Below are 10,843 nucleotides of genomic sequence, written 5' to 3' on the forward strand. Positions count from 1 at the left end.
TTGGCTGTCACTCTCGAGTCTCTTCTGTACAAGTGTGTAGGAAGGTGCAGATGCCATCACCATCAAGGTGCTCAAAGTTGGTGCTTTCACAGAACAGACAGCTTTGCTGAATCTTGCTGCAGTCGTTTAAAGTGCAGTAAGGGGAGGGAACTGTTCACCCCTGTCTCTGCTGTGGTGCAGTGCTCCCTTGCTAGGGTTGAACCACTGGTGAAGGAGAGTTTGCATATGGGTGTTGGGCTGTGGTGGTGCTGGCTGAGGCCTGACTTGTGTCCCCTTCTGCTCTGAGGGGCAGAAAACTTCAGCAGATGTTGGGGGCAGGCAATGGGGAACAGGAGCTGTTGCAGTAATATTTACCAGCACTTGGCTGTCAAGATACCTTTAGAGACCATTTTGAAGAGCATTCACCTTTGGTTGACTTGCTGGAGATCCTAGTGTGAGTGCCAGACTTAGGATTGCAGAGTTCTTGGTGACTAGCATGTACATAAGCCATAGGTCAAGGTTTTGTGTCTCCAAGCCCTGCTCCCACCCTGTGTCTCCTCATCTGCAAAAGGCACAATGTGCGTTTGGTGCAGGTGTTGGAGTGGGACTTCACTGGCTCCGTCCTGCTGCTGCTTTTTGCTTCGCTGGTTTTTAACCAACATGTGTGGAATGCACAATCAGCATCTTGGAGAGGCAGTGGTAGGAAAGAGGAAGCTCACGTGGAATATAAATAGCCAAATTTGAAAATGTCCCAGTGTCACAGCTCGCTGGCTCTTGGCATGAGCTTGGCTGAAGAGCGCTGAGAAGCTGAGTACTTTGTGTGTGGTTTGCAAAGGGGGAACTTGGAGGGATATCTCACAAGTCAGCAAGACAAAAAATGAATGAATTTGACAGTCCTGAATATGGGAAGGAAGTGAAATTTGCTTCTACGCACATGGAAACTGGGTGTATCCTCCACACGTGACACGAAGCAACCCCCCCCTGTGTGGTTATGGCAATAATTTCCACTGTAGTTGCACAGCAGCTGCCCATAATTCATGGGTTGATCCTGGGACATATGTCCTCCTCATATGAATTGATTTTTTTATTAATTTAATGGCATCTCAACACGCATCTGATTTTTTGTTCTTGTGATTCAGACATGTTTATACTCGAACATCAATTTATGCCCTAATTTATCCCAGAGCACAGAACAAGAGAGGAACTGATGCAGGTGTCTGGAAGTATGTGTGTCTGTCCCCTGCCTTGTGAGGGTGCTCTCAGGGTTGGTCTGGGAGCCAGTGGATCCTGGGAAGTGCTCCTGATAGTCACAGCTCTGCTGGAGTTAGAAGCCTCATGACCCCTTGAGCTTAAGGAAACCAAATCTCTCCATAGTCTGGCATGAAGTGAGAAGAGTATGTTCAGCAGAAAGTGAGGAAGAAGCAGTAACCCTGCCCAGGGGGTTCCTCTGTCCTCATTCATTACTACCATGAACAAGAGGCTTCTTAAAATGTTCCCCTTACTCTTTGGCTGTTACTCTGTGCCTTAGTTCCTTGCTCATAACAAGCACTTGGGCAGGGAGTGATAACTGCAGTGACCACTGCTGGGATGGTAATGGTAAAGGATGGTGCTTAAAGAGCACATTGTGTGCATGGTCAGTGTGTCAGCTCAGGGCTGTGTTTGGCACTTTCTGCTCAGAGTCTCTCGAGATGTGCAGCATCATCTGGAGCTGGGCACTTGGCACGACTGCTCCCACATTCTCAGGGAGTGGTTTGGGATGAGGATGTTTTGCAGGGAGCAGCGTTGCTCCTGGGGCTCCAGCCCAGGGCTCCAGCCTGGGGCTCCATCCTGGCTCACCCTCTGGCAGCTTCTCCCCAGCAAGCCCTGCCTCATTGCCATTGTTTAGGGCTTTTTGTGCTCCTGGGAGCCAGGCTGCAGGGAAAGCTGGAGGCTGGTTCTGGTCCCTGGCTGGCAGTGTGATACACAGGGGGCACTTGTCCCTGAGCCCCTGCACCCCAGTGACTGTCACCTCCCCCGGCTTGTTGCTTTGGGGCATTTTCCCCATCTGCCAAGCAGGGCGTTTTGCCACGTGTTACACCCTGTCCCACCATTTGAGGTGGGGGATGGAGGGTGGGGGAGATTCCCCACGGTGTTTAAAAGGATCTGGATAAATCCTCTTAAGAGAGGCACTGACTCAGCAGAGCGTGGTGAGGGGAGGAGGAGAGGGGAACAGAATTATCCTTGTGGGGCTGGAAGCACCAGCGAGCCCCGAGCTGGCACGTGGGGCAGGGAGAGCTGTGTGCCTGGGGACCTGCCCTGAGAAGCAGCCCCTCCTTCCTCACCAAATTTTTTATGATCTCCATCTCCCCTGAGCAGAAACTTGAGCCCCATAGCTTGCTGTGGCCTGGAGGTGCCTGTCCTCAGGGATGTAAGGACCTGCCCTGGCTGTGTCCAAGCCCACCCTGTTGTTGCTCCCCAAGGTTTTCCCCAAGTTCTGAGCTCTCCCCTTGGATTTCTGCCTGGTGTGCACAGCCAGCTCTGCCAAGGCTTGCGGGCAGCTTGGTTTCATGGTTATTATTTATTACAGAAGGTGTGCCGAGGTGCTCAGTTCCCACAGGGGCAGATTACCAAGATTTCAGTCAGACCAGGTGGCAATGTCACCTTAAAGGAAAGGCAAAGGTTTGGGGAGGTGAAAGCAGCCAGGGCTGGGCATGGGGATGTGCTGCCACCTGCCTCCTCAACTGCCTGGCAAGAGATCCTCACTCTGCCCGGCACCCAGCACAGCCCCAGTTTGCAGAAGGGCTGGGATGAAGGGCAGTGGACATAGAGCAGACCCAGAGCAGCTTCCTGAAGTCTTGGCTCTGCCTGTGTGCAGGCTCAGGTGGGCCCAGGGACAGGCTGGCAGGAAGGCTGGTGTCTCCTGGTTTGCGTTTCTCCTGCTGCCTGCCAGCTGTTGCTTTGCCTTGCTGAGATACCCACAGAGCATCTCTGACACGCTTCACCCTTCTTATCTCACGGTGTATCTTGTCCTCCCGTGCAGAGCTCCACACAGGAGATTGGAGAAGAGCTGGAGGATGGTGTGATCTACAGCATATCCCTCCGGAAAGTGCAGCTGCATCACGCGGCCAACAAAGGGCAGCGGTGGCTGGGGGTAAGCTGGGGGCTCTGCCACCTTCTGCCATGGGGGCTGTTCAGGTGTTCCCTGCCAGACATGGTGACCTGATGTCAGGGTCAATATCAGCCTGTGTCCTGCCCTCTTTTTGCTCTCCATATGTTCCCTGTCCAGGGGGCTCCTTCCAAGCCTTATCTGGGAACCATGTATTTGTTTGGGGGTGGGGGTTTGGGAGCACCCACTGGCCTGTGCCCTGCTGCAAGGACTGGGGGGGAAACAAGTCTGAAGCCCCATTTTGCAAAATCACAGAATTACCTTGGTTAGAAAAGACTTCAAGATCATTGAGTCCAGCTGTTAACCTAAGACTGACAAGTCCTTAACTAAACCATATCCCTAAGTACTATGTCTATATAAAATAAGGTGACCCCGATTTGCATCTGGGTTTCAGCAACTTTGAGACCTTTCCTGGGCTTTCTGAGATGCTCCGGTCTTCTCAGCTGAGTTGCTGGTATTTGGTTTTGGAGGAGACCTGGCTCCCATCACAAGAGCCCCAGGCACTGCAGGGGGTGTGTGGTCCCAGGCTAGACTCAGAAGTGGCTTGTGAAGCTGGTGGGACCACATCGTGCTTGAACGTGTCTGTCCTCATCCAGCCCACTGACTCGTGCCCCTCTCCTGACAGTTTGAGAATGAGTCAGCCTTGAACCTCTACGAGACATGTAAGGTGCGGACGATAAAAGCTGGGACCTTGGAGAAGCTGGTGGAGTACCTGGTCTCAGCCTTCAAGGGTAATGACTCCACCTATGTCACCATCTTCCTGTGCACTTACCGGGCCTTTGCCACCACCAAGCAAGTGCTGGACCTGCTGCTTAACAGGTGAGGCTGCCCTGAGTCTTGAAATGCAGCTGGGGGTGGCTGGTTTCTGAGGCCCCTTGGCCAGGAGAACCCCAGCATCTTCTGCTGCCATGCCTTGGAGGGCTGCTGGGCTTCTCCCAACCCCATCAGCTTGAAGGTTTTGGAGCAGGGTAGGGAGGACACAACTTCCCAGGGAGCTGGAGCTCTTCCAGTTGTGTCTGTGAGGTCAACAAAGGGCAGCGGTGGCTGGGGGTAAGCTGGGGGCTCTGCCACCTTCTGCCATGGGGGCTGTTCAGGTGTTCCCTGCCAGACATGGTGACCTGATGTCAGGGTCAATATCAGCCTGTGTCCTGCCCTCTTTTTGCTCTCCATATGTTCCCTGTCCAGGGGGCTCCTTCCAAGCCTTATCTGGGAACCATGTATTTGTTTGGGGGTGGGGGTTTGGGAGCACCCACTGGCCTGTGCCCTGCTGCAAGGACTGGGGGGGAAACAAGTCTGAAGCCCCATTTTGCAAAATCACAGAATTACCTTGGTTAGAAAAGACTTCAAGATCATTGAGTCCAGCTGTTAACCTAAGACTGACAAGTCCTTAACTAAACCATATCCCTAAGTACTATGTCTATATAAAATAAGGTGACCCCGATTTGCATCTGGGTTTCAGCAACTTTGAGACCTTTCCTGGGCTTTCTGAGATGCTCAGGTCTTCTCAGCTGAGTTGCTGGTATTTGGTTTTGGAGGAGACCTGGCTCCCATCACAAGAGCCCCAGGCACTGCAGGGGGTGTGTGGTCCCAGGCTAGACTCAGAAGTGGCTTGTGAAGCTGGTGGGACCACATCGTGCTTGAACGTGTCTGTCCTCATCCAGCCCACTGACTCGTGCCCCTCTCCTGACAGTTTGAGAATGAGTCAGCCTTGAACCTCTACGAGACATGTAAGGTGCGGACGATAAAAGCTGGGACCTTGGAGAAGCTGGTGGAGTACCTGGTCTCAGCCTTCAAGGGCAATGACTCCACCTATGTCACCATCTTCCTGTGCACTTACCGGGCCTTTGCCACCACCAAGCAAGTGCTGGACCTGCTGCTTAACAGGTGAGGCTGCCCTGAGTCTTGAAATGCAGCTGGGGGTGGCTGGTTTCTGAGGCCCCTTGGCCAGGAGAACCCCAGCATCTTCTGCTGCCATGCCTTGGAGGGCTGCTGGGCTTCTCCCAACCCCATCAGCTTGAAGGTTTTGGAGCAGGGTAGGGAGGACACAACTTCCCAGGGAGCTGGAGCTCTTCCAGTTGTGTCTGTGAGGTGGCCCGTGCTGGCTGCTTCCCTATTCCCATGACACTGGGGCTGTGGCAGACTCGGAGGAGCAGAACAGTATGTAGGAGGATCATCCCAGCCTCCAGGCAGAGCTGAGGGTGGTGTAGATGGAGCAGAGGCAGCACTGAGGCACAGCTGAGCCCAGACACTCACTGCCTCCTCACTGTGCCCCACCAGGTACGGCAAACTCCACGTACAGGCAAACGGGGACCACGCCAGGCATGCTGTGGATGAGAGGATGGAGCTGAAGAAGTAAGTCTGACCAAGCTATGGGTGAACAAGGGATGGGTGGCTTTGGTGATAGCTCTTTAGTTCTCACACAAAGGCACGTGTTGTCCCAGGGGCGCTCCTGGTGCGTGGGGTCGGGGAGGATGCACACGAGTTTCTCCTGGTGCCCAATTCTCAGGGCTTGTTCCCTCTCTCCCTGCAGCACCATCTCCTCCATCCTGGGTGCCTGGCTGGACCAGTACTCAGAGGACTTCCGCAAGCCCCCAGACTTTGCCTGCCTCAAGCAGCTCATCTCCTACGTGCGCCACAACATTCCCGGCTCCGACCTGGAGCGCCGAGCGCGCATCCTGCTCGCCCAGTTCCAGCAGCAGGAGCAGAGCGAGTCTGAAGCAGAAGGTGGGATCCTTGTCCTTTCCCACTTTTTTGGGGGTTGTCATTTGGGGCTGCAGGTGGAGAGAGTGCTACCAGTTGGCATCAAAAGTCTTCAAAACCTTGGGCCTTGCCACGTGGCTGAACCCCCATGAACACTGGCTGTGTTTACACAGAGGGACACTGGGAAGCTAATCCAGCCTCCCCAGAAGTGGGATTTCTAAGTGGATTAGCTAATCTGCCTTTAATCTTCTGCAGACACTTGTGTCCAGGTTTAAAATCACTTATCCTTTTATCTGAGCTTCGTTTCTCAAGGCATGAAGCCAGATGAGAATTAAGAGCCCAGGAGGTGGGATGTGGTGGGGGGCTGGTGTGGACCCCAGCTGGCAGTACTCAACTCTGTGCCATCTCTCACAGCTGTGGACCATGGTGGCTGCACCTTCCAGCTGGTGGAGGAGAACGGGGTTGGGGAAGGAAAGCCAGATTTCCTCTCCTTCTCCCCAGAGATGGTGGCAGAACAGTTCACGCTGATGGATGCTGTGAGTATTCCGTCTACAGCTGGGTGGATGGTGCTCTGCCCATCTGCAACCTGCTGCTCTGGGTTGTCATCCCTTCCACCTTTTCTTCCTGGCCTGTTCCCTACCCAGGAACCCCAAAGAAACCCATCTCCATCCCTTTTATCTTCCAGGAGCTGTTTAAGAAAGTGGTGCCTTACCACTGCCTGGGTTGCATCTGGTCCCAGCGAGACAAGAAGGGCAAGGAGCACCTGGCACCCACCATCCGTGCCACGGTCTCACAGTTCAATAGTGTGGCCAACTGTGTCATTGCCACGTGCCTCGGGGACCGATCCCTGAAGCCGCAGCAGAGGGCGAAAGTGGTGGAGCGGTGGATCGAAGTGGCTCGGGTAGGACAGCTCATCATCCTGCTCACCTCCCACCTCGGCCCCCGGGCTGGGTTTGTGAGAATCCCAGCAGATCCCCAGGCTTTCTTTAACTGTCTGTCTCCTTGCCTGCCCCCAGGAATATGCCGCATCCTGAAGACCTTCTCCTCCCTCCGGGCCATCCTCTCTGCTCTGCAGTGCAACGCTGTTCACCGGCTGAAGAAGACCTGGGATGAGGTCCTGAGGTAAGGGGTGCCTGCCGGCCTCCTTGGGGAGATTTAAGAGAGGGAGGTTGTGTTGTGGCCCTTGAGCCTGGAGGTGGGATCATCTCCACTCCAGCATTGCCTCTTGGAGTGTGCCCAAAAAGCAAGGGAGCAGCATGAGGTGTCAGGGACCTAAGGAGGGTAAGGAAATAAAAGCACCATAATCTCCTCCTTTCTATGGCAAACATGCTGGAACAGCCCTGAGACAGTAAGACTCTGTTTGGAGCTGTGAGTGCTGCGGGGATCCTTTGGGTGGGCAGAAGAGTCCAAGCAGGATAAGGAAAGTCCAAGGAGGAAACCTCAGGGGAGCACCATTGCTGACTTCTCCCCATTTCTCCCTGAGCAGGGAGAGCTTCCGCACTTTCCATGAGCTTTCTGAGATCTTCTCTGATGAGAACAACCACTCGCTGAGCCGGGAGCTTCTTATCAAGGTACAGGCAAGTGGTACCTGTGTTCCCCTGTCTCTGGCAGGGAGCTCGGGCTGGTGCTGGCAGAAGTTTTTGTGGTGTTCCCACCTCCAGGCCAGACCCCTGGCAGTGCTGCTGGGGCTGCAGGCAGGGCCTGCCGAGTCTGAGGAGCAGGCAGGGGTTTCGCACAAGGCTGGGCATTGTGCTTCTCTGCCCAAAAGTCCTCCTTGCCTGAAGGTTGCAGAGCAATTCAGCAAGCAGAGATAAGCAGTGGGGTGGGATCCAGTGCACCAGGTGACAGCTTCTCCCCAGAGGCAGCTGCATTTTAACAGCCACGCTGCAAAGTCCTCTTGATTTCCGGTGGGGTTCTAGGAGTCGTGGAAGGCTGCAGCAAAAATGTCCTTCTTCCCCATGAAGCCTCTGCAGCTTGCCAGCCTGGCTCCGGTTTGGGGGCTGAGAGGACACAAAATGCAAAAGGAAACAAAACATCCCATTGAGGAGCTATTTATACAGAGCTGGAAGTGGGAGCAGTAGCTTCTGTTCACTCAGCCTCCGCTCCCTCTCAGCCATGAGAAAGCTCAGCTGTGATTTCCTCCTCTTCCCCTCATCCCTCTTCACAAGGGAAGTTGTAGTGATAAAAGCAGGGTGAAGTTTAGCTCATCTGTTAGTGCAGCTTCCCACCTGCTGATCCCCCTCCTCTCCCCACCATCCAGGAGGGCACGTCCAAATTTGCCACCTTGGAGATCAACCCCAAGAGGGCTCAGAAGCGGCAGCAGCAGCAGCGAGAGATGGTGAGTCCCACACAGCTCCCCCCACAGCCCCTCCCTGGCTGGTCCCAGCTCTGCTGACCCCTCTTGTCCTTTGCTCTCCCCTCAGGGCGTGATGCAGGGCACCATTCCTTACCTTGGCACCTTCCTCACGGACCTGGTGATGCTGGACACTGCCATGAAGGATTTCGTGGATGTAAGTACCTCCATCTATCCTCCTTTTCCTCCACACGGCTGCCCCAGAGCCTGGGCTGATGGATGGAAGGCTGGTCCCCCGTGCGTCCTCTATTGGCCACTGCACCCTGCACATCCAACCCATCAGCCCATGGGAATGGGCTGCTCTGGTGTCAGGGATGCCCACATTGCAGTGGCAGAAACCTGGGAGGCAGAAAGGGATGGGGGGAAAAATTTTTTCTGCCTGCTCCACGCTGACACTTGGCCTCTTTGTTTTCCAGGGCGGGCTGATCAACTTTGAGAAGAGAAGGAAGGTGAGAGCTTTGCCCTGGCAGACTTAGTGCAAGCCCAGGATGTGTCAGTCCCTTTGGGGTTGATCCCTCTCCTTTTTTGCTGTCATGTTCTTCATTTTTGGGGAGGTGGATTCTGGATCTTCATGTGTAGGGCTGGGCTTTTGTGGAGGAGGCTGGGGCTGGCAAACAGACCTGGTCTCACAGCTTCTATTTGCTTCAGGAGTTTGAAGTCATTGCCCAGATCAAGCTGCTTCAGTCAGCCTGCAACAACTACAGCTTCACACAGGAGGACCAGTTCGTGGACTGGTTCCACAGCCTGGAGCGGCTCAGCGAGGCCGAGAGGTGAGCAGGGACCGGGAGCACCGGGAGGTCCCCCCGTTTGTCCCCCCCAGCTGAGCTGCCCTGAGCTCAGCCCCCAGCTCTGCCCCTCGGCACCTGCTGTGGCCGTGGCAGCACGAGGGGCTCAAACCCTCCTCTCTCCCCTCCCAGCTACGGGCTGTCGTGTGAGATTGAGCCGCTGTCAGAGTCAGCCAGCAACACCTTGAAGGCCAAGAAAAACACGGGCATCATCAAGCGATGGAGCGAGTGAGTCTGTGGCCCCAGCAGGGTGTGGGGTGGAGGTGGGGGCAGCGCAGGGCACCGGGCTGGGGTGGCCGCTGTTGTAGGATCACAGAACGATTTGGGTTGGTAGGGACCTTAGAGATCATCTAGTTCCAACCCCCCTGCACGGGCAGGGACACCTTCCTCTACCTCTCTGTCCGGCTGGCCAAACACAGCCTTGCCCTGCCCGGCTCTCACCTTCTGCGGGTCTCTCCTGGCAGCCGGCAGCCGCCCAGCACCGAGCCCTGCGCCAGCGGCAGCTCCCACTCCAAATCCTTCGACCAGCTCAAGTGTGGGCAGTACCTGGGCAGTGGGGACGCCACCGACTCCGTCAGTGTCACCTCTGCTGGCTCCAGCAGCTCTGATGTGGAGGAGATCAACATCAGCTTTATCCCCGAGTCCCCCGACTGCCAGGAGAAGAAGGTACGGGGCAGCTCGCGGGGTCCGGGCCCCCAGAGGCAGGTGGGGCTGTCGTGTGGGGCCTGCCTGAGCTCTGTGCTGGGGCTGGGGGCTGAGGGGTCCCGGGGGGCTGTTTTTGACCGGCAGGGGCCAGGGGGGCTCCCTCCCCCGGGTGCTGTGGGCGGGGCAGCCCCCCCAGCGCTGGTACGCCCCGTCTGTGGCCGATGGAGAAGCTAAAACCACTGTGTCCTCCGCATCCCCTCTCCTCCCTGCCCTCCAGTTTTGGGAATCCACCTCCCTCTCCTCCCTGGACACATCGGGCATCGGCTCGGGCTCCAGCAGTGCCTCTTCCTCCTCTGTGTCCTCCACGCCGGTGACGGCCTCTCGCACCCACAAGCGCTCGGTCTCTGGCATCTCCAGCTACTCCTCCCTCTCGCTTCCCCTCTACAACCAGCAGGTCGACGACTGCTGCATCATCCGTGTCAGCCTGGCTGTGGACAACGGCAACATGTACAAGAGCATCCTGGTTAGTATGGGGAACCCGTGGTGACGCCGGGCAGGGGGGTGGCTCATCCTGCTCGGATGTAGGCACGGCTGGGAGGAGGTGGGGGCTTTGCAGGGCTTTGTATCCCCTGGTTAATAAAGCTCTGCGCTCACAGGTGACGAGTCAGGACAAGACTCCGGTTGTTATCCGCAAGGCCATGGCCAAACACAACCTGGATGGAGACCGGCCTGAAGACTACGAGCTGGTTCAGATCATCTCAGAGGAGAGAGGTGTGTGTTGGGGTGCAGGGGGCTCTCCTGGTGCCTGCATCCCCATCCAGCCTGGGCAGCGCGGGGTTGAAGTTGGGCTGGGAGGTGACAGCGGAGGGGTCCCAGCAGCCAGGGACATCTCTCAGCCCCACTGTGGTGCCCTGTCAGAGAAGAAGTGCCTGACTGACTCCTGTCCTTGGTCACTTCCAGAGCTGAAGATCCCTGACAACGCCAACGTCTTCTATGCCATGAACTCTGCCGCCAACTACGACTTTGTGCTGAAGAAGCGGGGCTTCTCCAAGGGGGTGAAGATCAAGCACGGCTCCAGCTCCACCCTGCCCAGGATGAAGCAGAAAGGCCTGAAGATTGCCAAAGGCATCTTCTAGCCACAGCCCCACTGCCCACCCATCACCGACGGGGCCTTGGGGGCAGGTAGCTCCGGGCTTGGCTGCGGCCGGTCCTTGTGCCGCCTGGCACGGCAGGAGG

General features: G+C 56.1%; 1 protein-coding gene across 1 annotated transcript; it reads left to right on the forward strand.

Annotated features, from left to right (window-relative positions):
* Positions 1-2,989: 2,989 nt before the first annotated feature.
* RALGDS (ral guanine nucleotide dissociation stimulator) lies at positions 2,990-10,743 on the forward strand (the record flags this gene model as incomplete). The annotated part of the gene is made up of 17 exons (XM_009998973.1): positions 2,990-3,109; positions 3,750-3,943; positions 5,402-5,476; positions 5,655-5,848; positions 6,239-6,360; positions 6,510-6,726; positions 6,844-6,946; positions 7,311-7,395; positions 8,085-8,162; positions 8,248-8,334; positions 8,594-8,626; positions 8,826-8,947; positions 9,095-9,190; positions 9,427-9,647; positions 9,838-10,130; positions 10,264-10,378; positions 10,568-10,743. Coding segments are annotated over 17 exons (2,331 nt in total), but the record flags the coding sequence as incomplete, so codon positions are not given.
* Positions 10,744-10,843: the final 100 nt, after the last annotated feature.

The sequence above is a fragment of the Chaetura pelagica genome, unplaced genomic scaffold, assembly GCF_000747805.2.
Source record: "Chaetura pelagica isolate M959 unplaced genomic scaffold, ChaPel_1.0 scaffold405, whole genome shotgun sequence".
Taxonomy (NCBI): Eukaryota; Metazoa; Chordata; class Aves; order Apodiformes; family Apodidae; genus Chaetura; species Chaetura pelagica.